This window comes from Rhinolophus ferrumequinum, chromosome 19 (genome assembly GCF_004115265.2).
Source record: "Rhinolophus ferrumequinum isolate MPI-CBG mRhiFer1 chromosome 19, mRhiFer1_v1.p, whole genome shotgun sequence".
NCBI lineage: Eukaryota > Metazoa > Chordata > Mammalia > Chiroptera > Rhinolophidae > Rhinolophus > Rhinolophus ferrumequinum.
In genome coordinates, this window is record NC_046302.1 from 5689813 (window position 1) to 5717553 (window position 27741).

The 27741-nt window shown below is 37.1% G+C and overlaps 1 protein-coding gene across 2 annotated transcripts in view; it reads left to right on the forward strand.

Annotated features, from left to right (window-relative positions):
• Positions 1 to 27741, forward strand: part of SPIRE1 (spire type actin nucleation factor 1) — a 228606-nt gene that overhangs the window by 110520 nt on the left and 90345 nt on the right. For both annotated transcript variants that reach the window (XM_033087714.1, XM_033087715.1), the window contains exon 4: positions 8182 to 8307. In XM_033087714.1, the coding sequence (XP_032943605.1) occupies positions 8182 to 8307 (126 nt within the window). The remainder of the gene's footprint in view (positions 1 to 8181; positions 8308 to 27741) is intronic.

Genomic DNA, 27741 nt, shown 5'->3' on the forward strand with positions numbered 1-27741 from the left:
GCCCTAAAGAGATAATTTTCAGAAGAAGAAAATGTTACATAGATAGATGAAGATGTGTGTTGCATCATTATTTATACTATTCTAAAACAAAATTAATGACTCAGGAAGAAATGGTGTATCAACTAGATGGACAATATATTATACAGTCTGTAAAATGATAATTGTGGGGTATGTAGCAATATGGGAAATTTTATTTTCATAAGTGGAAAATTACAAAATTCTGTATATACTGGTATATGGATAAAGAAACTGGTGGTTTAAAAAGTATGTTAATGGTATGATTCAGGGTGAACCATTTGGCTTTAGAAATTCTGTTCCTCTCATTGTTAAGCATTTGTATAGTAAAAGATTGTAAAATTTTAGTATGGCTGTATTAAGTATGTTATTGCCCATGAATAGTTATAAGTTAAGTGTTCAGTCTTAATTCATACTCTCAAACAAAATCTGGTATGTTTATGCAAATATAAGGTATAGTTTACAAATAATAATCCCTGCTTATAAAAAACTAGCAGGTTTATAGTTTGCCATGTAGTGTCAGAATTTGCATACTGTTTTGAAAACTTTTTGGGGAAAAAAATTAAGAAAAGAATAATAATGTAGAATGTGATTTAAAAATAGAAAGAAGCTTAAAGAAGCTTTATGTATTATACCATACTAGATTAGTCCAGTGCAGAGTTGTATTCATTTTCAAAATGCACATGTATTACAAACATCTAATATGGGATAAATCTATTATTTTCATTGCTGTACAAATTTGGCCTCAGTTTAATGGAATATATTCAGGGAAAACCAAAATATTTGTTTGAGGTTGTCTTTTATTGAATTAAGATCTCTGGTAACATAGGTTAGTTGGGTGACTGTCATTTATCAGTCAAATTAGAGTGATTTCAGAATGTTGTGTTCTCTGTGTTTTGATATTGCTGGGAATGTGCTTATTTTCTTACTAATTTAGGCAAACATTTAATAATTTACCCTGACTAACTGTATGATGCTGAATTTAATGACGATGACCTTTGTGCATTTTTTTTAAGTTACTAATGTCTTATGATAAATAAATGATTACACTCAATTGGCAAAACATTTTAATTAATTATAACAGTTTAAAATAATATTTTACCTAGGTTTTTGCAAATAAAGTTTTAAGCTTTGCGAACTGAATATTTTTTACATTTAAATTTCAGCAGCTGAGAATAAATTATGGGGAAATATTGGAATTTAATATTATAAACAAACGGCTGTGATGTGACAAATTCTAAATATCTTAAAGTATATGATTTTGATTATGCCTATTTCTCTTCTGTGGTGATAGAATTTACACACATTGCAATATGGGTCTCTAAACAAAGGGTAACTTGGATTGCTAAATGCTGTATAATTTAAACAAAAACTGTATTCTCAGTTGTGCCAAAGTTTTGAGACGAACTTTATGGTCTCTTATTGTGTAGTATTTTGACACTAATTGGGGTAAAAGGCTAATGGGTAATAAATAGAATTTCTGAGTTATTAGCATTCATCTTTGATTTCATATTGAATAAAGGTTTTTCTCCTAATTGGAGCATTGCTTCAAAATACAGATTCTAACTTATTTGACAAAAAAGGTGAAAATGTTTCAAAATGTTAAGAACTATTGTAGGCTTTTTTTCTAATCACATCTATCTAGACAAGTTTTGCTGATAATTTTATGTTTTGATGAAAATATATAACAAGATCCTATGTGTTTAATAAAATTTCTCAAATTTTACTTGTATTCTAGCAATATTATTAATGATTCTGTATAGGAAATCCAGATAGCGGAGATTGATTTTAAGTTGATTTTTAGGGTTCCAAGAGTCAGGATTGAAACTTTGAGTGGAGAACTGGAAAATATGTAAAACAAAAACAACACAGAAATTTGAGAACCAAAACATAAAATAGCTGAATTAAAAGTTTAGTGAATGGGTTTAATAGAGTAGGCAGAACTGAAGAGAGAATGAGTGAAGTGGAATGTCATCAGTAGTACATACTCAGAATGAAGCATAGACACAAAAAGAATTAAAAGTACAGAATATAAGGTAAGATAGAAAGGTGGTACATGTAATTAAAGTTCTAAAAGTAGACCAAAGAGACAAGATGGAAGGAATATTTGAAGACATGCTGTCTTCAGAATTTTCCAAAACTATGGAAAACACTATTTCATAGATTCAGGAAGCCACATAAACCAAGAGCAAGATAAGTAAAGTGAAAAAGCACCTATTTTCATTACAGTCAAACTGCTAAAAACCACAAACATAAAATTTAAAATTAGCCGGAAGAAAAATTGGACTGCACCTGACTTCAACAGAAACAATGGAAGCTAAAACACCAGAAAGGAATAATATTTTCAAAGTTTACTAGAATAGAACCTCAAATTCCTTACCTAGTGAAATATCTTTCAAGATTAAAGGTAAAGTAGATCTTTTTTCTGACAAACAAAAGCAAGAGTGACCTAGAATGGGAGTTGGACAATCATCAGATTATAGGTGGCATTTCAAGCTGTTAGGGTGGATAAGATCAGCTAAAATGAGTAGAGAAAAACCCAGGTATTGAAAATTGAACCCTAAAAACGGCAATATTTTAGTTTAACTCTAAAATTTATTCATAGAATAAGGGAAGGTAGTTTAAGTAGATTACATAGCCTAGTCTTTTCTTTTAGAAATAAACTGAAACCCAACAATATTAAATAAATTGTTCAAGGTCATATAACTTCATGTTGATATTTATGGGACAGTAATTGCTCCTCTGTGTTCCTGTACCTCCATAGTGTGTCCCTTTTCTTATAACTGTAAAAAATGATTTTGTTTCATACTTAACTGTATACCCTGATCTATGCTTAAGTACTTGCAGAACATTATTTTCTTTAATATAAAAGTAATATACATTCATTGTAAAGTAGAGTGCATAAAAACTTGGGCTCTAGAGTTAGATTGTCTGGATTTAATTTCAGTTCAACTGGCTAGCTCTATGACCATGGGTAAATTACTTAGCTAAATGTTCTAAATCTCAATTTCCTAATTTCTAAATTGGGTTGTTCTAAGAATTAAATATGATGATGCACATAAACACAAAGAACAAAATAAATATTAAGCAATTCGTTGACACTGAAATAACCACTGGGATTATTTCTCCAACGTCTCAATGGAGATTTTGTGGAATTTTGTTCTTTGTTAGTTTTTTTAAACATGAAATTGTGATAAAAAAATACGTAATATAAACTGTACCATTTTAATAATTTTAAAGTGTACAATTTAGTGTCATTAAGTACACTCACAATATAATATTGTCCACTATTACCACTGTTTCATTCCAGAGCTTTTCCATTACCCCAAGTGGAAACCCCCTACCTATTACTTCCCATCATTTCTCCTTCAGCCCCTGGCAACCACTAACCAGCTTCCTGTCTCTTGATTTGTGTATTCTTGGTATTTCATATAAATGGAATCGTACAATATGTGACCTTGTGCATCTTTTTTTTTCACTTAGCAGAATACATTTAAGGTTCATCCATGTTGTAGCATGTGTCACTACTTTATTCCTCTTTATGGCTGAATAAGATTCCATTGAATAGATATGCCACATTTTGTTTATTCATCAGTTTAGGACATTTGAGATGTCCCTGCCTTTTGGCTACTGTGATTGGTGCTGGTATGAACATTTGTGTACAGTTTTTGCTTGAACGCCTACTTTAGTTCTTTTGGATACATACCTAGGAATGGAATTGCTGAATCACATGTTAATTCTATGTTTAAGATTTTGAGGAACCACCAAACTGTTTTTCATAGTGCTGTGCCATTTTATGAGGTGTGATAAAAAAAATACGGTGGATGTTTAAATTAAAAAAATTTTTTACAGTAAAAGACACAATGCCATTAATCCCCTTCAGAATACTTCCCCTCGCTTCGAACACATCATTCTTGCCACTTTCTGAAGCAGTTCTGGAAGTCCTCTTTCATGAGTGTCTTTAGTGTCATAGTGTCTTTAGCACTGTCATGGCTGCCTCAATATCCTGAATCCTTTTGACTTTGGGGAAGAGCCAGAAGTCGCACAGTGCCAGATCTGGTAAATAAGGTGCATGAGAACACACTGTAATGTTTTTATTTGACAGAAATTGTTGTATACCAGAAGCGATATGTTGTGACATGGAATGTTGTCATGTTAGAGGATGATTTACGGCACACTGTAAGACACACCTTCTCTCAACCATAGCTCACACCCAACTGACTGCACCACACAAGTTGAAACTTGTCACACACTGTTACTAAGGTTTGACGCGCCCTTTCCCATATAGAAGATCCCTGCCTTTCTGTTGGATGGCGCTCAGAAGCAGCATTCACCATATTTTTTTATCACACCTTGTACGTTCTCACCAGTGATACATGAGAGTTCCTGTTTCTCCATGGTCTCGCCAACACTTATTTTCCATTTTCTATTTGTTTTTTTAAATAACCATCCTAGTGGGTGTGAGTGGTATCTCATTGTAATTTTTAGTTTGCATTTTCCTAGCGACCAGTGACGACCAATGATCTTTTTATGTGCTTTTTGGTCATTTGAATATCTTCTTTGGAAAAAATGTCTATTCAAGTCAGTTTTTAAAATTGGGTTGTTTTCTTTTTGTTGAGTTTAAGAATTCTTATACCTCAAGCTGAAGCTGAATAATATTGAATGTCAACTATAATTAAATACATAAATATATAGTCACGGGATGTGGAGTACAGCATAAGGAATATAGTCAATGGTATAGTAACAGCTATATACGATGTCTGACGGGTAGTAGATTTTGGGGTTATCACTTTGTGAGGGGTGAAAATGTCTATTACATTGCTTTGTACACCTGAAACTAATAAAAAAAGAAAGAAAAAAGAAGAAAAAGAAAGTTCTTTATATATTCTGCATACTAGATCATTATCATATATATGACTTGCAAATATTTTCTCCCATTGTCTTTTCATTCTCTTGATAGTGTCCTTTGATGTACAAAAATTAATTTTGATGAAGTTTAATTTATTCATTTATTTCTTGTTGTTGCTTGTGCTTGTGGTGTGTCACATCTAAAAAACCATTACAAATTTCTGACCATGAAAGTTCACCCCTATGTTTTCTTCTGAAAGGTCTATAGTTTGGGCTTTTACATTTACGTCTCTAATCCATTTTTTTTTTATGGTATATATTTTCTTTTTCTTTCTTTCTTTTTTTTTTAACCAAACTGTTTTGGTTTTTTTGTTTATTTATTTTTTACTCTTTGATCCATTTTGAGTTATATATAAATATATATATGTTGCAAGATAGAGGTACGTACAACTTCATTTTTTTGCATATGGATATCATTTTACCAGCACCATTTGTTGAAGAGACTATTCCTTCAGACCTCTTAATGGTCTGGGCACTTTTGTCAAAAATCAATCAACCATAAATGTATGGGTTTATTTCTGGACTCTTAAGTTCTATTCCATTGATCTGTATGTCTGTTCCTATGCCAGTACTCCACTGTTTTGATTACTGTAATGTTGTAGTAAGTTTTGAAATTTGGAAGTATGAGTCTTCCAGCTTTTCAAGATTGTCCCGGCTTTTTGGGGCCCCCTGCAATTCAATGTGTATTTTAGAATCAGCTTTTCCATTTCTTCAAAAAGGCTATTGGGATTTAGTTAGGTATTGCATTCAATCTTTTTGATTGAATTTGCGATTACTTGGTGTAGTATAGCCATCTTTACAATATTAAGTCTTCTAACATATGAATACAAGATGTTGTTCCATTTATTTAGGTCTTCTTTAATTTCAGCAATGTTTTATAGTTTTCAGCGTGTAAGTCTTACACCTCCTTGGGTATATTTATTTTATTATTTTGATACTGTCATGAATGAAGTTGTCTTTGTTTTTTAATTTAATTTTCTGATTTTTCATTGGTACTGTATAGAAATACAACTTTTTTTGTGTTGATCATGTATCCTACAACTTTGCTAAAATTACTTATTAGCTCTAATGGTTTGTGTGGATTCCTTTGGATTTTCTATATATAAAATCTTGTGATATGCATTTTAAAAAACATTTTTAGAATTAGTTATTACCAGTGTTTTTCAAGTTGCAGGTCGCAGTCTATTAGTGGGTTGTGAAATCAATTGAAGCATGTAAGTTTTGTGAAATTTTTGTGCATAAAACACATACATATGCCTGGTTTGAGCCCTTATATAAACTGTATTTCTTACTGTGAATTATGGTGAAAAATTGTATGCTATATTTCACAACATATAATTGGAATATAAATTTATGGGATTAGTTAGATAAAGATGAACATGCTAGTAGTTGACTTTCATTACTTTGGAAATAATTCTATATTGGAAGCTGTTTTCTGGATGTAAAAATAATTGAGCAAAAAATATACACTCTGTTCATTGTTAGCTCTGTGAATAATAAGCTTGTGAAATTTTTGCTTTTCATACTTCCTGATGAATCACTTCTTAACTGTTTTGTACTGTGAATAAAGTTTCTTACTGAAACTCAAACTATTTTTTTGAGATTGTATTTTGTTAAAGATAGTAACCTAACTATTACATTATATACACTACTTATTACAAATGAAAATAACAAAAAGCCGTACTATGAAGGATATTACAATCTACAAAGATATCTTTTATTCTCCAATAGATAGAAATTATCAAAATATAATAAAATGCATATTTTCACTGATTGTATTGTCAAATTTACTGAATATAGTAAAGAATTAAGGGAGAACTTAGAGCTTTTTAGTGCAAATGAAGTACTTGAAAGCATAACTATTGTACATGGATACAAATTTATTATGTTTTAAAAAGACAAAATTATTTCTGTGCACTTGACTTTCCAATCTAATAAATTGAATGGTGTTTGATTTTTCTAAATTGTTGTACATGATGTTAAATTGCATCTTTTTCCCACAAGTGGTTTTGTAGGGATCATGGGCTGTGTACAGTAAAGGACATTCAGACTGGAGGTATCACCAATGGGGTCATGTTGCCCTCTGTCCTCTTTTCTCCACTTCCCATCTACTGATGAAGCATCTTCCCAGGGGTTCATATGTCTTCCTGACATTCTTTTTACTATATTACACAATTCAGTATGTATTGGAGTGAACCTGGCCTTCAGACTCCAGTAGGACTGTGTTGAGTTCCCCTTCTCCCTCATGTCAATTTTTGTTTGTTTGTTTTTTGTTTTTGTTTTTTTGTTTTTTTAAAAAAAGATTTTATTGGGGAAGGGGAACAGGATTTTTATTGGGGAACACTGTGTACTTCCAGGACTTTTTTCCAAGTCAAGTTGTTGTCCTTTCAATCTTAGTTGTGGAGGGCACAGCTCAGCTCCAGGTCCATTTGCCGTTGCTATTTGCAGGGGGCGCTGCCCACCATCCCTTGCAGGACTCGAGGAATCGAACTAGCAACCTTGTGGTTGAGAGCCCATGCTCCAATCAACTGAGCCATCCGAGAGTCAGCTCAGCTCAAGGTGCCGTGTTCAATCTTAGTTGCAGGGAGCAGAGCCCACCATCCCTCCTGGGACTTAAGGAATTGAACTGGCAACCTTGTGGTTGAGAGCCCACTGACCCATGTGGGAAGTGAACTGGCAGCCTTCGGAGTTAGGAGGGCGGAGCTCCAACCACCTGGGCCACTGGGCTGGCCCCCTCATGTCAATTTTATGACTGTGGACCAGTCACTTGACTCCTGTTAGCCTCAGTTGCCTTTGCCATAAAATGGGAGATAATTCCAGGTTACAATGAAGACACAATGATGTTGTGGTCTGTGTATGACATGTGAAATACAGTACCTGGCATGATAAATATTCAATAAATGGTAGCTATTAAAATACATGTATTACGATCAATACTCAATCAATGATAGTTCCCTTTCTGCTCCCAACCAAAACTTTTACATATGTCCTATCATTTTTCAAATAAAAGCTAACTAATTCTACAATAGTAAGCTCATCTGTGCTGTTGGGTGTTTGTTAATTAGTGGACTACTTCTTCCATATAATTGTGTGAACTTTACTGATGGTCTTGTGCTGCATTAAGTTTTGGCTAATGGGAATTACGGAATTGTCTTGCTGTCTGATATGAAACTATGAATGTACTAGGTGTGTCTGTTTTTAAGGTACAAAAAATCCAAATAATAAACAAGCACCATTATTTATTTTCCTCTTCTGTAGTTATGTGCTGCTCATCTCTCAACTGAATCAGAGGCACCAAATCATTATCAGGCAGTATGTCGTGCACTGTTTGCAGAAACAATGGAGCTGCATACTTTTCTGACTAAAATTAAGAGTGCAAAGGAGGTAAGTACTACTGCTTTCATATTTATTGGCATTGTGAAAGATAAACATGAATTTTCAACATTGTCCCTCACATTATTTAAAATATTTATTATCATCCTTCTAATGAATGCTGAAATTCATTCAGGAAAGAAGCAACTTAAGCAAAGTTTATTTTTTTAAAATGTAAGTGTGTGAATTTGTTTTACAAAATGAAGATTTTCATAAAGCTTCTTTACAAATGGGAAGTAAATAATACTGAATTGGTTTAATCAGTTTCCCATATGACTTGATTTTCATCTTCTTGTATATTTTAAAATATGTTGATACCTCTTGCAGGAAGGGATGAGAACTAAGAAAGGAGACTACACATTTGATGATTTACTATTTTATAGTGGATTTAAATATTGAGTGGAGGAGATGTGAATTAATATTCAGATTATCCAAAATCTCATTTTAGCTACTTTATTTAATTATTATTTATCAGTGTCTATGAGTTAAAGGTGTTATGTGTAGAGTACAAAGAGAATCATTCTAATTTATTTACTAGGTGAATTGCCATATTTTACATCATACAGATGATCTTGAAGATTCATGAGCTCTGTATAAAGCTGTGCAGCATCTGGCACATATAAGATCTCAGTACATGATAGGTAGTGGGTTTCATTTATTTTATGACCGAAATACACAGTGTATCTGAAACACTAGTTTAGAACTTAGAATGACACAGTTTGTGGAGGTACACATGTAGGATATGTAAGGGAGGAAGGAAAATACTAATTTATATTAGTCAAATAAGACTAATTAGCTCTGGACTCATAGATACAGAGAACAAACTGATGGTTGCCAGAGGGAAGGGGGCAAGGTAAAAAAAGGTGAAGGGATTAAGAAATACAAATTGGTAGTTACAAAATGGTCATGGGGATTTGAAGTGCAGCATAGGGAATGTAGTCAACAATGTTGCAACAACAATGTATAGTGCCAGGTAGGTACTCGGCTAATCGGGGTGATCACTTTATAAATTATACAAATGTCCAACCACTACGCTGTACACCTGAAACTAATATAAAATATTGAATGTCAACTGTAAAAAGAAAAGACGAATTAGCTCTGGTAAATAAGTAGGTGACAGATCCAGATCACACTTAATAAATCACCTTAAATAAGTCTGTTTTATGTGTAGAATTAGAGCTCTAAGCATTCCTCTTCAGTTCTAGCCAAGAAACTGCTTTTTATGATAGGCCAATGGAAAGCTATGTCTATATTTTTAGGATTTTGTAGAATTGGACCCAAGAGGAAAGTCTTCAACAGGGTCGAAAAGGTGAACTATAGGTTATTTAAGAATAATGATAAATACATCGTGGACAGACCAGAGGACGTAGGGTCCAATTAAAGCATCAGTGTCAATATCTAAAAGCACATGCTCAATTAAGATTTGGTAAATAGTATAAAAGTTTACTTTTTAAGATTGTGATTATCTTCCCCAGCTTAATAAGATTGAAATTGCCTTCTCCAGAGACACAAAGATTATTTTTAAGGTGGAAGTACAATCTTGTGGGGTCACTAGAGTAAATTAAATGACCTCTTTTTAAAGTCCTTTCAACACAGGCATTCTTAGGAACCATTTCTGAGCTTAAAAAACAGTATTAAGTATTTTTCTATTCTATTGCAGTGAGCTTTAAAAAAATTCTTTTAAACTTTGCTTTGCCAAACATATTCTCAGAAAGAGATTTAATTATCAAAGTTTATTTAGGTAAAAATCTCACAAGTGGAGTAAAAGAACATGAGTGTCTGGAAAGATTGGTAGCTATGTGGCAGTGCCCGCAGGGACTGGCCAAACCAGATCGAAGGTTGGGGACCTTGAAGTTGGGGTTCCAGCAACATCTCACCCTGTTATCCCTTGGCACCACCCCAAATTGAGGTCTTTATAAATAATAGTTCTGTCCTGTTTTCTCATCTTCTACTCTATTCCCTGATTTTATTGATCTCTTCTCAATCTTTTCCATTCTTCTCTCTGGAAACTGCTTCATTTTAAAAAGGAACTCCTCAGTACCCTCATGCTCTTCTCAGAACACTTTCCCCCCCAAAGATAGTAGTTTCTCTTGCTTCCCTGTTATGGGAAGCTGCTCTCTCCTCCACCTTCATTATCTCTGGACTGGAGTGGGTTTGTGATGTTGTCTCTCTCCTCTACTGCTTCCAAACAGTTACTCTTCATACTTGTGCAAAAACCTCATGCCTCTACATGTATTATTCTTAAACCCTTTTTCATGGTCATCTGCCATCATCTTCAGTGATTCCTTTGATAAAAAGAAATCATAGCTTTTATCCTTGACTTCCCCTCTACTTCAGTACTCTGCTTACCTGAACATACCTTTGTCCTCAAAATAACCTGTGATCATTCCACCTTGGAAATCATGGGCTCTCGTACCCCACTTTTTAACTGTAAGCTCTGTCCTTCAAGCGCTTTCCCTCACTGCCACCTGAACTTGTCTTCCAGTCCCCTGCCTCCCCTATTTTCTTCCAGTTTATCAGCCCTTCCTGAATTCAATTCCTTTCCTACATGGACTAGGGTCCGTTACTTGACCAGAAGTTGAGGTCCCCATGTCCTACATAGATTACACTAGTCTCCCTCTGGTCTCCTCATCTCCATAAATCCTCTCCATCCAGTTCATCTTTCACATTGTCAATGAAAGATTCTTGTAGATCACATATCTGACCTGAGGAGTCTGGCTCCAGGCCTAAACCTCTGTGTGATCCTTCAGGCTTGACTATATGCTGTCTTTCCCATCAGGCCTCACAGGGAAGCTGCCTTCCCACATGGGACTTTGTGCACGCCCATGTACTGCACTCTGCTTTTCCGCAGGGGATTGGGAGGACTCAGAGCGCCCTACCGGGCCGGCCATGCTCATACGCACATCTGCATTTTTAGCCCAGGCGCCTGCACTTGAAAGCCCTTGGCTGAGGCACTTTCCTTCTTTCTGACTCTGAACTTCCCATTCCGATCCTTCCCTCTGTCCCTCCTGTCAGCCCTCAGGTTCATAAAATGGCAGAACCTTTTTCCCAGTACTCCTCAGCAGAAGTAAGATTTCCCCAACCTGCACTGCATTTCACCTGACCCTCACCCAGTGCTGTTCTGTAGGGGCCAAATGGAATAAGGGGAGCAAGCCATCCGTTTTGGCCTCTTGTTTGCACTGTTGCAGTAAGTGAATAAAGCCTTGATTATTATGTTTAGTTCGCCTCATACTACCTGACTACTAGACATCTAGCAATTCAACAGAGCCATGGTGCTTCCTTAATTAATATGGCTCCCCATCACCTATATTAAAACTCCCATTTTACTCCATACAAAGCTCTTCATCCTATTTCACCTACTTGTGTTCTGATTCTCCTTTTCAGTCCTACCTTCTTTGCATTTTACACTATCCAATCAAAATTGCTTATAGTTTTTGAATACATCATGCGATTATATGTCTGTGACACTTGCACATTCTGTTCTTTCTGCCTGGAATTCTCTCTCCCCTTGTCTGCTTGGTGAACTCCTGTTTATCCATTCAAACCCTGCTCACATGTTACCTCCATATGAAATATTCATGACTTCCCTCAAGCCCTAACAGAGTTTTATGCCCTCCACTGCCTCTATGTCTTATACCGGTTGGACAATTAAGTTCGTGAACTTTCTACCATGTACCTGGTGGAAAGTTCATGAACTTAATTGTCCGACTTCAATCTTGCACTTCTAATACTCCATACTTACATGTTTATAATTTTTTTTCTCCAAACCTGGACCAAATGTTTCTTGAGATAAATCACTGTATTTTAAATTATCTTTACGTTAATGACTCTTAATGCAGTATGTGAACATATGAAACGCTCTAGAAATGTTTGCTGAGCTGAATATATATGTGTCTGTATTTTTCAGACTTTTGTTTGAAAGAAGGCAGTTTTGAAAGCATTTCTGAGTACTGGAAACATTTTGGCCAAAATATTTCTAGTAAATATGAGAACTTTTGTAGGAGTATAGATGAGGTCCTTGGGTGCTCTTTTCATTCTTTAAATTTACACATAAAATTCATTTAATAGTGAGTCTTGAGAAGGCAAACTATAAAATAAGTGGAAATCCTGATACTGAAGAACATTCTGTACCATTTAATTAGAGATTTTATGTGACATAAATTTCCTGTCAACACTGAGGTTGTAAGAATAAAGTCTTACAGGGTTCAGGTGGATTTCCTTTTCCTTTGCAATGTATGTGGCTTTCTTAAAATTACAGAAAAATTTCATACGTTAGTTTATGTATGTATGTTAGTCATTTTAATCTTTTTTCAATAGCACTAAATTCTAGAAATAAAATACTGTTAATTTGATATTTTTACTAAAGATCTCAAAACCTGTATTTTTTTATTTTTTTTTTAACTTTTTTTTAGTTTCAGGTGTACAAAGCAATGTAATATTTAGACACTTATCATTTATATCCCTCACACAGTGATAACCCCCTTCTTCCTATCTGCTACCACTCTGACATCGCCATTACATTTCCACTGTCTCTATTCCTAATGCTGTACTCCGTTTCTTTTAACTATATATAAAATTGTAGTTGACATTCATTATTGTTCAGCTTCAGCTTCAGGTGTACAGTGCAGTGATCAGGCATCTACATCATCCCTGAGGTGGTCTCCCTAAGGGGACAAGTGTCCATCGGATACCCTACAAAATCTTTACAACGTTATTGATTACATTCCCCAAATTGACTTTCGTATCCCCGTGGCCATCTTGTGGTTACTAACTATGCTTTCTAATCCCCTCACCTCCCCCCTTAGCCCCATCCCCCTCCCATCTAGTAACCCTCAGTTTTTCCTCTATGTCTCTGAGACTGTTTCTGATTAGTTCATTCATTTATTGTTTTCTTTAGATTTCACATATAAGTGAGATCACATGGTATTCGTCTTTCTCTGTCTGACTTATTTCACTTAGCATAATGTTCTCTAGGTCCATCCATGTTGTTGCAAATGGTAAGATCTCATTCTTCTTTATGGCTGCGTAATACTCCATTGTGTAAATGTACCACAGTTTCTTAATCCAGTCGCCTACTGATGGGCATTTCTGTTGTTTCCACATCTTGGCTATTGTGTATAATGCTGCTGCAATAAACATAGGGGTGCATAAATTTTTCTGATTTAGAGTTTTGGATTTCTCCGGATAGATACCTAGGAGTGGAATTCCTGGGTCATAAAGTAGTTACATTTTCAGTTTTTTGAGATACCTCCATATTGTTTTCCATAGTGGCTGCACCAATCTGCAATCCCACCAACAGTGCACAAGGGTTCCCTTTTCTCCACATCTTCGCCATCACTTGTTTGTTGATTTCTTGATGATAGCCATTTTGACTGGGGGGAGGTGGTATCTCATTGTGGTTTTTATTTGCATTTATCTAATGATTAGTGAGGGTGAGCATATTTTCATATGTCTGTTTGCCATCTGTATGTCCTCTTTAGAAAAATGTCTCTCCATGTCCTCTGCCCATTTTTTAATTGGGTTGTTTGTTTTTTTGGACTTGAGTTGAGTGAGTTTTTAAATAAATTTTGGATATTAACCCCTTATTGGATATATCATTGGCAAATATCTTCTCCCATTCAGTAGGATCCCTTTTTGTTTTATTGGTGGTTTCTTTTGCTGTGAAAAAACTTTTTAGTTTGATGTAATTCCACATGTTTATTTTTTCTCTTACTTCCCTTGCCTGAGGGGATATATGAGTAAAAATCTTACTCTGGGTAATGTTTGTAAAGTTTCTTCCTATATTTTCTTCTAGGAGTTTTATGGTTTCAGATCTTACATTTAAGTCTTTAATCCATTTTGAATTTATTCTTGTATCTGGTATAAGGAGGTGGTCCAGCTTCATTTTTTTGCATGTGTTTGTCCAGGTTTCCCAGCACCATTTATTGAATAGACTGTCTTTATCCCACCGTACATTCTTGCTTCCATGGTCGTAGATTAAATGTCAAAATCTTTATACGTTTTTAGAATCAGACAATCTTTCTTCTGTACCTGTGAGTAATAACTTCTGATTCAACAAGTTGATTGATTACTGATTATTAATGATATTTCAAACTGCTGTCTTTGTGTGTGTGTGTGTGTGTGTGTGTGTGTGTAAACTTATGGTAAAATCTTAGTATGCTGATAATGTTCCTGATTTGATAGGAAAAATCATTTAATTATATTACATTTCTAATATGCTCTATTGGCAATTTTTTAAAATATAAAATCCATAATCAGTTCCCAAGTGCTTCTTGAATAAAGTGGTAATTACATTTACCTAGACCTGGCTACTTTACAAAGCACAAGGCCTTGCTATTTATTTAGAAAGCAAATTCACTTTCATTCTAATTTCTTTTCATGATGTGATAATTTCCTTCTTAAAAACAATGACTGAGATCCTTGAAGGTTATTCTCAGAATGAATGATAGAGAAGATTTGAATAGGCCTGCTGTTAACTCTGGCTCAAAGGTTATTCCAAAGGTTATTTGATATCCTTGAAAGTAAATACATATTACCATGTTTCATAAGGAATTTGATATCCTTGTATGTAAGTATAGATGGAGGGACTATCTAAGCAATCCATTTAGTGCATCAGGTTGTATGAAAGAAGAGACAGCCTGTGCCCTACTGCCAATGCCCCGCCACAGCCCAAACCCTGCCAGCAAGTATGGCTAGTGCGCATTTGCGGTGGAGAATTTAGCTTCACAGTTTGAAATGTAAATTTTTTATTGGAATAAAGGAAATTATATTAATGGTAGTGTTCTTTAATTTGTTGCTGTTTAGGCAGTTTTTGATCATCAGTTCCTGGTTTTGTTAGTGGTAAATGAAATTACTTATCAGTTCCTCAAACTTTAATACCTACTACTCTCCCATATAATATTCCTATAGCTATGAAGTGGCCCCTGTATCTTACTCTATTTAATCCTCACGAACAATCCTATGACTCTTATTAATATAGGCTTCTGAGCAGGATTGGAAAGAAGTATATGTGAGCCAGAGGAAATAAAATTTGGAGTTGAGGGGAGAAAAGAGTTCATGAATAAACATGTGTGCACATACACGTGTGTGTGTGTTTGCGTGTGTCTGTCTCACACATGCACATAAATGGGGATGGTTGGAGGAAAGGTATCATGTTAAGTTTAGGTATGAAATAATATGGAGATGTGAAATGGGAAAAGACAAAAGTATCAGAAATGTCAAAGACTGAGATAAAATAATTTTAAGACTACAAAGTCAGTTAATTTTATTTCAGTATGATCCTACATGCTCTAATAATCATTGCTTCCATGTTGAGAGTATCTAGTGTGTTTGCCCCCTACCCCAATTCTCCAGTAAATACATTGTTTCACAGTAGACATATAACTATATTTACGATGGTAGAAAACAACTTGATGTATCAGAGAAGTACAGTGTTTAAAAAGAATCCTTCTTTTGAAAAAAGAATCATTTTTTCAAGCAAATAATAATTTTGTATCATTTATTTTATATTTAAAATATTTATGTACCACTGGTCACTTTTAAAAGCCCCTTTATAGTTGGTGAATCATATTCTTCCACTCATTATTCATGTGACCTCTTAAGTCAAATAGTCTTTGCTAGATTTTTCTTTTTTTCTTTGCTAAATTTCTGTTTACTTATCTTTAAAAAGGGAGGAGGGGGCAATTCAACATGCTGAAGTTCCTTATAGTCATAAAATTCTCTACAGAAAGTACAATTCATGTGACTAAATCTATGTTCTATTTATTCAATGAACTTTTTTTCATTTTTGTGTCAGTCTTGTTGTGTAGGCAAAATGTTACAGGTAAATGTTTTAACTGCATGCCCAGTAAAATTTGCTATGAAGTTATAATATACTATTTTATGTTTTATACTATTTCATATTGTATTGTAAATTTGAGATGGATTTTATAGGAAAACTTCTCAATCTTATTGATTTCATAAGAAAGTTCAGTGTTGTCATTATTGAACTGTAACACTCAATATTGACATAATTACTATACTGATGTCAGTATGGGCTGAAAATTTTGTATTTTACAATATAATGGTGAAAAATCTCTAAAGAAATTCCTAATAAAATAATATCAGTTATAAATGAATGAACAGTAAAAATAATTGAGTATTATTAAACGTTCATAATATTACAGTAAGAACTCAATATTAGAAGGCATATAAAATAGATTTTTAAAGTCATAATTTGTTTTCTAGGAGATTATGTATTCAAAACGATGAAAATTTTCTTGCATCACTTGCATGCACTTTCTTGCATCATACATATAAACAACCCTAGAACTAAGGTAGACTGTTCCAAACATTTTGATCTTTGAGGGATAAGATGTCTAATATAGTTAAGCCATCTTGGGTTTCTGCAGAGGCAGACTCTACAGGTGTGGATTGTCATTTCTGATTATCCGATTATAATGATCTTTGATCTCTTCTCAAGTGTGGCTGCACCTGTGGTGCTTAATTAGTTTCTTCTTGACATCTTAAACTCCTCATATAAATTCTGTCTTCATTCACCTTTCAATTATGGTTTTTCGATTTGCCTTCTTCAGGCCTCAGGTGAAAGGACATCTCAGACCTCCACTAAACACCCTTATATATGTATTGCGCTCAGCCTTTTTTCTTTGAAATCCTGTTACTCTGTTTATTTCCTTCAGCAGCCATCATAGTCTATACATGTCTTGTTGGTCTCTTTTCTTACTCATTGATATCTGCCACTAGAATATAATCTAATTGAGGGCCGGGACCTTTTTTTCTCTAATTCTCCCAGTGTAATTGAGCCTCTGTAAGTATTTGATCAGTGTTGAATTAGAGAATCTGTGGTTCAGATATTGTAGATCTGATTTCTTACCACCGATCTTGAATCTTGGTCCCCTGACACTCTTGACTTGTCTCCAGAGTGCAGAGGCTCCTTCCTGTTCTCACTGCCTGTGCCTTCTTCATACAGGGGTCCAGCATCTCTTGCCTGGGCCATGGCAAAGCCTCCTAATGTTCTTTCCCTTTTCGTATACAGACTATCCTGCAGTGTTACACGCCTGTGTAAAGATGTTGTTGGCTCTTTGATATTTGTAGGTAGAACGTGTAGACCCTTTAGCATGACATATGGAACCATGTACAATCAGGCTCTACTCTGACCTCTCTGGCTTCTTCATTCACTGTTCCCCACCATATATGCCTTTTCTACTACCCTTCCTCCAGTCACTGACACCTAGGGCCTTTGTAACTACCTGAAATGTGTTTTTCCTCTCCTCCCTCACTTACAAAATGCTTACTTATTCTTAAGACTTAACTCAAATGTCTACTATTCTGAAATGCTTTTTATGATCACAGTTAATTTCTTTATTCTGTGTTCATTCATAGTGCATTCTGCTCTGGCTTCTATCTTTTATCACACTGTATTATAATTATTGTTTACATACGTCTTCTCACTGGACGTGAACTTCTTAAGGGCAAGGACCATGTTTATATTGCCAATGCTGTCATAGAATTAGGGATCTAGGATTATATCTCTTGTAGTCTTTTAGGTATGTTTCTCTTGCTGCTTCCTCAGCTTAGACACTACTATGGCCCTTCATCAGTGAGATGAGTTTTTTTAACCTAATAAATATCACATTTTGGTGCTCGAGTTGTATTTTTATAAGTGTTTAAGAAGTAATATTCAAAAACAAATAGAGCAGAATAGAATCAGCCTTAAGTTCCTGATAGCCATTCCCTCACATCTTTCTGTCCAAAGTGGGAACCTGAGCCTGAGGCGTTCTGGTTGAGATTGAATGCTACTTGATTTTTATCAATTTCTATAAGATTTCCATTCCTAGGAAATGTAGGTACTTTTGGAAAAAAGATCCAAAGCCCTCAGCAGCAGCTCTGAGCTCAGACTATTATGTCACTTTCACTTAAACCATTATAACCCCTGAGTGTCTCTTAATTGCTTGTGGGAGAATTTTAATCCTCATGAGAGTCCTGTTAATTCGGTAGTATTATCCTTTGCCTTCCTTCCACCATTGTATAGATCAGAAACTGAAGCACAGGTTAACAACCTGTAATAAATTAGCTGCGCATAGTGATACAAAGAATTGGGATTAGCACTACTTTTTAATGTTTTAAAAATAGTGACAAGCAACAAAAATGGATCTTGAGATTAGAGATCAGGATATGAAGGAGGAGTATGTAAACCTGAATATGGAAGAAACAGTGAAAAAACTGGGGGATTTTGGTGAAGCCTATGAGAATGTAGTAGCTATATTTAGCTATTGCAAATGCTAGTGATTTCAAAAGAGCTAGGATCAATTGGCAAAGTTCATTCATTCATACAACAGTGATTGAATGTGTCTTCTACATGACAGGTGCTACTACAATTAATAATAGGTAATATTTATTCTATACATACTCTGTGTGAGATACTGTTCTAAGACATTTATGTGCATTAATTCATGTGATTCTCACAACAAGCCATATATTAAGTTGCTATTGTTTTTTCCGTTTTCTTTGGGAGCATAGTGGTGAACAAGATACTCAAGTAGCAATAACAGCCTAGGGGCCGCCATTCCAGGGGGGTGATGAGGCTGTGGTGAGTGAACACAGGCGCCACGGAAGCACCTGAGAAGAGCATCTAACTAGGGAATGAAATGTTTTGTTTCCTTTACTAATGCAAATAACTACCGCTGTTTAAAAGTAGCATTTTGCCTATGTCTTGATTTTCTAAATGTTTAAATGATTCTCACATATGTGTGATTTCATTTTAAACCTCATTAGTCAAATTCTTCTGAATAGTTAAATCTTACCCTACATTTAATAAAATCCTATCATGGAAGGGTGATTTCTAGACACCCAAATTAGAGCCAGTGTATCTTTTGCTGCTAATGTTTGAACAGATATTGAAATTACGGGGTAAGAAGATGAATTGGAAGTAACCATGGCTCATTATGAATTTTCAAAAGATTACATGAGTATAATAAGTGATTTACATACATTATTTCGATTAGTTCTATACAAGCATCATAATTTCATGATGGTGGGATTAACTCCAAGGCTGACTGACTGTGAGGACTGGCTATGACCACAGTGTATGAGCTGCTGGCGTGGGCTGACCTTTCAGAGGGGGATTCACCCCCATGGGCTCATGTGCCTATTGTGACCACCCTTTTGTTGTGCTGCTTGTGGGGCTAACCAGTTCTGCTCTGGTGTGATCTTTAGCTGGCGTATGGGTGTGTTGTTTCTGGTGTCTCTTGGGAGGTGCCTCTATGCAGGCCAATTTCAGTCTTGTCTGTGACTGGCCTTCGGCTACTTGGCAGGAGCCACAAAGCTATATGTGGTTGGATGCTGCCTGTGCTGCACCTGGAGGCGGCCTTGCTGTGAACCCAGTCTGGCTGCCACCAGTATTGGGCCTGAGGCAGCTTAGCAAAAGGCCCAGGGGCTCCGTTGGCATTTTGCTATCTGCCAGCAGCTGTTGAAAGATCCTCCTTAGGTGCACTGTCCTGGCAGGGTGACCCCGTGAGAGTGCCCTTGGTGATGTAGCACTACTCGGGCAGGGCACGTTCTCTGGTAGTCATGAGATGTTTCTGGTGGTTTTTACAATGTTAATGCAGTTTTCATTCTTGTGCCAGTGCCCATATTGTGACCACTTCACAAAGCGACCTGTGAACAGCACTGCCAGCCACCACTAGCCTCAGGGCAGTGCCTGGCTTGTAACTGTGATACCCCCACTCTCCTCAGGCTTGCAAATCTATGAGTGGTACTGAAGAGAGGCTATGGCGTAGGTTTTGGGTCACTGCCCACCACCAAAAGCTACTCGGGCTGCCTCAGGCTGTCTGCTGCTGTAAAAGGCTTGGTTGGCTTGTGGGGCGGGGCTGGCCACTCCAGTGCTGAGAGTGCCCCCAGCAATACAGCTCTAGGTAGTTGGGGTGGCGTTCCAAAGAGTCATGAGGCATAACCCATCGTTTTTACAAAGTTAATGCAGTTTTGGTTCTTGTACTGGTGCTGGGCCCGTGACCACTTAGCAAAAATGCTCTGAGAACACCACAGCCAGCCACGCCTCGCCTCCAGCCTGCAGGTCGTTGTAACCTGCCCAAGGTAGGCTATGGCACAGGTTTTGGGTCACTGTCCAATGTTAAAGTTTCCCAAGCTGCTGCAGACTTTCCACTGCTATAAAAGGGTTTCCTAGCTTGTGGGATGGGGCTGGGCACTCAGTAGTCAAGAGTGTTCTGGGTTATGCAGTACTAGCTGTGGGAGATGCGGACCTAGAGTGTCACTAAGGGGGTATGCACGTGCAGATTTTACCAGACCAGTACAGTTTCAGATTTGGCCTTTTGTGGGAGGGTTCAACATAGAAAATATGGCACCCTCCTTTAGTGTACATGTGAGTCAGGCTCCACACAGGGATAATTGCGGCTGACACTCTAGCTCTCACTCTGAAGCCACACAACTCAGTCTTTCCCTGTATGTCTCTGGCACCTCTCAAGTTGCTGCCCTTCCACCAGAGACCAGGTGTTTGCAAGCGAGCGAGTCTGTGTGCAGACTCTCTAAGAGGGCGCCTAGGTTTCCAGCCACCTTCTGTCTCACCAGGATGGGGGGGTCCTTGCTGATTTTCACTACCAGATGTTGTGGGAATTCCCCTTCCAGGAACAGGGGAGCCCAGCATCGTACCCCTCCCTCTTCTGGGAGGACCTCCACCACCAAGGTGTCCCTCCCTCCCGGTGTTCAACCACTATCTGTGGGTTTGAGGTCAGCCCATCTTTTGTCTCCGCGCCTCCTATCAGTCTCCACATGGCCTCTTCTTTATATCCTTAGTTATAGGGGTTCTGTGCAGCTAGTCTTCAGATGATGAATTAGGATCCTGATGTCTGGGCAGCTACTCTCTTAGCTGACTCGCCAAAATGAATTAGGATCCTCCTGTATTTTCCCGGGGAATATGATCCCACTGCTACCAAAGAATGGAAACGGAGATCCGGAGAGGCAAGAAAGGTTTAAGCAGGAGTAGTTTATTGCAAAAGCGTAAGAGAACAGGCACAAGAGAAAGGCTCGTGAAAGTGTAAGCTAGAAAAATGGATTTAGAGGTGGATATGGGAGCATGGGCGCTGCTGGCAGTGGCTGCGGTGGCTACAGCGGCCAGCCGCAACTGGGCAGCGGATCCGAGCTCTTGTCACCCTTCCCCTGGGTTGCTGCTGCAATAACAAGCTGGGGGGGAGGGGGTAGCACAGAGCCAGGCAGCAGAGAAGCTGCGGGCTGCTCCTGGCTGAAATATGTTACCGGAGAGTGGGCCCACCTTGATGCAGTGTCCAGGTTCTTGGCATGTCAAGCGAAGAATTGAGTGAGGTAGTGAAAGAACAGTTTATTAGGGAACAAAGTACACTTCAAAGGAATAGAAGTGGGCCCTGGCAAAAAGCAGTGACGCAAGGGCCATTATTAAAAGAGAAAGTACACTCCAAAGAGTTTAGAGCGGGTCCCGAGCAAAAGCAAGGCTCAAAAATGCATGGCTCACAGGAGTGTGGGGGTTTTTTCTGGGATGGGCTGTTCCTCTCCAGGTGTAGGACCTCTTGATTGACACCTGTGGTTGATAAGGGGCTATTATCTTATCCCTTCAGACTGCGCATGTTCTCTGCAGTTGGAAATTGTTAACTACAAGCTGATTGGCCTTTCCCCTGTACTTGGGCTGAGAGTTTGGCTGGCTTTTCTGCTTGAATGTCTTTGTTACAAGCTAAATGGCCCCCGCCCTCTACACCTGGGCTTTATACTCTGATGGTCCAGCAGCTTGAATAAAGTTATTTTCTCTGGCTTTGTTATGCTTTCCCCTTTAATCCCATCTACCTCGGCCATTTTCCTGACCAGCTATAAACTTTCTATCTCAACGATTCCTGAGGTTGACTGTTCTATAATTTATTTATAACTTTGGTGTGATCCTGGCATATGGTAGGCATAGCGTTTACCTAATCCACCATCGTGGACTTTCTCGCTAGCATATTTTAACTGAATAAAAAAAGCTTTGTTCAAGCTTACTGAAACATATTCATTTTTAACATTTAAAAGTTTCTAACAGAAAACGTGTTCCCATTGCATGGGGGAATACTATTAAATGACAAATAGTTAACGATATGGAGAAAAATAGTGATCATTAAAATGCTGTTATTAAAATATTTTAATACATGAGTGTATTTGTAAGGGTGGTTTAATCTAAAAAGAGGCACTTATATGTGAGATTATGTTGAACCTACATAAATAAAATTATTCTCTGAGCATTTGATATCCTGGTGATTCACAGAGTAAATTTTATTTATTTTATTTTTAACATGCCAGGAACTGAAAATGTTGGCATGGAGCAGTGCTAATTACTAGCTTGAGAATGGTTATGTCAGAAATGGGGAGAGTTAATTGCCATGTGGGTGCTCTCAATGAGAACTTTCTCACCGTATTCCAAACATAGGTTGGCATCTGTTATTACATTTGTGCAAGCAAAAAAATTTATTCAGAAGCTAGAAAATGATTGACAGAAGCTTATCTCTAAAACTAGAAAAATCTGTAGTTTACTTTCAAGTAACTCATTTTGTTTTTGCTGCTAATGAGAAAACCTGGCATTTCTAGTTGCCCATTTGTTCAAACTTGTTCAATTATGGTATTTACAGATTCTGAACTATTTTATTTTGATTTACTGCTGAGTTGGGATTTTTATTTCATGAAAAGGCTAGAAAGAGGTCTTATTTGGTAAAATATTACACTATTTTTGTGACGGAGTAAAAGTGTTCACAGTCAAATCCTCAGGGATATTGATTGGCTTATAAAGCTAATACCTACTGAATGCTTAATATGAGCCAGGCTGCATGCTGTGTTTCTCCAGTATTATTTTATGTAATATTAATGAATTCCAAAAGGTAGTTTTCTGCATTTTACAGATGTTAAATCAAACTGAGGATCAGAGCAGTTTAATAATGTGTCCAAAGTCATACAGCTAGGAAAGTATCTGAACTGCAATTTGTGCTACTGTTCAGAAAAATAAAGAAATGTGAAATTCTTGGACCATTCATGGAAATTATCTTCAGTATTATAAAGAGTAAATGGTTTTTCTTAGTAGCAGAGAGTTAGGGATTTTATCACAGTACAATTAAGGGTAGAGATGTGTAAATGTGTAATAGTGAGGTCATCCTGACTGCATTTAGTCAGAGATGTGTCAGAGAATAGTGAAAATTAAGGTTGGATAGAAAAGAGGCCATATGTTTCTCATACTGTTCCACCAGAGTATCCCTAAGACAAAGAAGTATCAACTCATATTTCTGGACTAAGGGGACATATTATTAATAAATCATAACTGTTTCCATCGCAAGTGACAGAAATCCAGTCAAATTAGCTTGGGTGGAGTGGGGCAGGATTTATTGGCTCACGTAATTGGGAAGTCTAAGGGTACAGCTAGCTTTAGGCACAGTTGGATGCAGAATCTCAAACCCTGTAGTCAGGGCTGGCTTTCTCTCTCACCATACCCAGAACAGGCTCTTACTAAAAGGCAGGTACGTTGATAGTCTGCAGCCCAAGTTTCACATTTTCTCAGTTTAGTAACTCCAGCAGAAAGTCTTTTCTGTTAATTGGGGCAGAAAAGTCTTAGAGGAAGATAGGGAGTTATGTTCCCACTTGGGAACCAGTCACTGTGGCTGGGGAGATGGGCTGCGCTGGCTGGTCCAGATGGTATCCTCACCCTTGTTGAGTAGGCGTTGAGGTGCTAGGCGTTGAGGCGTGGGCTCAGCCCTACTCAAACCCTGGGGGATGCTTTCCCTGTAGAAAGAAGGATCTGGATCAAAGGAAGGGAGGGAAAGTGGTTCTATGTTGTGGCTGCTTGCTCGCAGGTCATGAAGGAATTCACAAGACAGGTAGCAATACAGAAGATTTATTAAAGTAAGAGGAACATCAGCTGGGGAAAGTCTGCTGGAAACTACTGTCCCGAGTCTTTGTTTAGTCTCAAGTTTTATATTTTCTAAGTGGGATGTAAATTTCTTCAGCCTGTAGTGGAATTTTCTGTTCCGTTGTGTTGGGGGAAGGTACAGTTAAGCTGGTTATGGAAACCTTTGCATATGTTATATAGATTTAAGTTGGAGCCAGGTGTGGTTCCCATACAGATGCAAAACCTTTCCCAAGTCCCAGGGCCAGCACTGGGCCAAAGTAAATAGAAACATTGAAACTGGTCTGCATAGTAAATATATAAGAAACAGAATCATTAACATTTGGCAGAAAGGAAGCAAAGAAATGAAAGCTTTCAAAAAGCCCCAAGCTAAGTGCCAAGCTAAATTACATTTATTAATTCAAATTATACGAGAGGTCCAAATCTCACAATAGAAGATTTAGTGCCACTGTTAGAATCCCTGTCTCATTCTTCTAGGCAAAAACAATGGATACCCACGGAGTGATATATATGGAATTCAGTGCATATCAAAATGTCTTTGAAATAATAAATTTTACCTTTAAAATTCATGCAAATTTTATTTTATATGTTTGTATCTGTTGTAATATTTTTCAAGTGTTCCATGTGTGGATTGAGTTCCCCTAGGAAACAGGTAAAATTTGAGTACTGCTTTTGGGAACACCTGTGAAGGGAGAGGGGAAAAATGAATTATGGTGTAGGGCAACAGGCCTCGGCTGATCCAAGAAAGCTCAGAAGCTGGGATGGCCCCTCAGAGATGTCCAAAATTGAGGCCAGGGGGACTGACCCATGGGCTTCTACACAGACCAGTGACTGGGGCCTAACCTTGGCCAGGCAGCTCTCTGTGCGGAGTGTTGAGTGTAGCTCCTGGGGAGGGATTAGTCTATGAGTAAACAACACCTCCTGCAGCCAGTGGAAGACACTTCATGCCTGAAAGCCTTGGGTGGGGGGTGGGCCGTAGACTTGGGCATATTACTACGGCATCTATTACATTATTTTTGAGTAAAATTAACTGCAGGGAAATGTGTCATGTTTTTATCTGTCATTATAAATGCTTCCTGGCATATCCCTGTACTGTTTGACCATAGGTCCCCAGTTCAAGGGCTACAGCAGAGACACTGGGAACCCATCATAGAGGATTGAGAAAATAAGTCAAATGAGGAAGAAACTGAAACAGAAAGAACAATTTAGAGATCTACTACAGTCAACTTTGTGGTAGTAGCAATAGGAATAAAAACAAAAAAAACGATAAACATTTTCATCTTACCAAAGACCTCCATCTTCTACTGTATCTGTACCGTTTGTCTTGCCTTTTCCTGTTTTGATCTTAAAAGGACCTAGAGAGCAATGGCACTGTTCTGGAGATTTGAGGAGCCCATCAGTGAACTATTACATCAAAATTCCTCATGAAGCTTACAATCTAACAGGGAGAGGCAGACCATACACATATTAAGTCATATGGACTGTTAGAAGGCAGGATGAAGTTTGGAAAAAGGTAGACTGGGGAGTTACTAGTGGCTGGTGTGGGGCTTTTATATAGCATTTATGTAGGATGGTCAGGGTAGGCCACATTGAGAAGGTGACATTTGAGCAAGAATGAGAACGACGTGTGGGAATTAGCGATGTGGATATCGGGGTAAAGCATTCTAGTGGGAGGAACAGTCAGTGCAAATGCCCTACAGCTGGAGTGGGAAGAATTAGAGGTGAGGTACTTATTCTCAGTTCTCATTTTTTGGGTGGGGACAGGGGAGAGTACTGCTGCTGATAGATGTCATGGCCTGAGAAAGTCCCAGGGTACCCAGAGGCAGTTCACCTCCTAAATCTCTTTTCTTTCATCATTTTAATTATAAAAAAAGTAGAAGGAAGGCTCTTCTTGTCAACAGAATAATACGAACATGTTTTAATTCTTTTCGGGATGGAGCCTGGGTTACAGTCAGCAGAGGAACACAGTAAACACGGTACACCTCCCCTTTTTGGTCTCCTACCTGCTCAATTCTGATTTTGATATTTTATGAAGATTATGGACTGGGGTTGAAAATGATGGCTTTAAATCATCATAGATTTTTTAAAAACATATCTAGTAATCCCTAGCAAAAGATTAGGGATTTTGAATATTAGAAATATTGTATATGCTAGTAGATCTGATACATCTTTAAAGATAGAAAACTGAGAGTCCAAATTTAGTAATAATGATTATTTCTGAGATTCTGACATAATATCACACCAGATTTTAACTACCCATTATCTGCAAAGCCTAGTTAAAAGTCATGACTTCTATTCTTTTTTCCTTGTGTAACATATCAATTCATACATATTTATTTTAGCAAAAGTAAAGTAGAATTTTATCTAGCTATTTTCTAAGAGTTATATAAGCAACTGAGGGCAGCATCAGGATGCTTATGTTCCCAACAGGACCACTCTTCTCATTATCTGCTGTCCCTTCCATGTCTTATCTCATTTCTGAGACCCTGGTGCCACTTCCACCTGCTTCACTCCTGCTCCATCACTCACCTTTCAGGGCCCCCAGGCTGGTCAGTTAGTTTTTGGTAACATAGGTTATGGTTGTGGTTAAATGATGGTTGCCTAAAGGCTTAGCTCTTGTTAGCTGCCCTTATTATTGTCCTAGCACCCTACTGCAGCCAAGAGCAGTGGCCAAGACCACTGGAAAAGAACAAGGCTCTGGATGAGGAATAGGACATGGGGCTGGGGCAATACAGAGGAGAATTAGGATATGCATGTTTTGGTAGTTGCTTTTCCTCAGACGCTGTAAAATTATATTTTAACTAAGTATATTTTAAATACAGCATTGTGAGGTAGATGGTAATATCTTCCTTTTAAAGGTGAGGAACAGGACACCCAAAGAGGGTAACTTAGATAAGGGCATGACTCAGAGAGGCAAGTGTCTTATTAGATAGTCTCAAACAGGAAACCTGACTTTTCCTTTTAAAAATTATGGAAACACATTCTGAAACAATCAGAAATACTTTTTGTCCTCTGATTTCTTTCCTAGGGAGAGAAGAAATAATGCATTATTCATACCACCTTTTTTTCAAGTCAAAGTTATTTTATTATTCTTTCTGTATTAATACTCCTATACATTATTAAGTATGAAAAATCGGTGGTGGTATTCTCATTTTGCACATGGTTAATCTGAGATGTTGAGAAGCTAAAAATAAATGGTTTAGAAATGTTTCATGTTAAGTATTCTTTATTTTCACAGAAAACAAGCTAGGTTTCACACAGTGCATTCAAACGTAGTCCAAGTGCAATCAGGCAGATAGGCTTAGCAAAATGTAAAATATATTAGGATTGAATTATTGTGAGTAGGAATGGTATAACACAAATTTATAATTCACATATGTTTTACCTATCAGGATTTTTTAAACATTGCCTATGTTGAATTAATGCAATTTAAAAAGGGCACAAATTTCCAGTTATACGATGAATACGTTCTGGAGATCTAATATACAGCATGGTGACTATAGTTAACAATACTGTATTGTATACTTGAAAGTTGCGAAGAGAGTAGA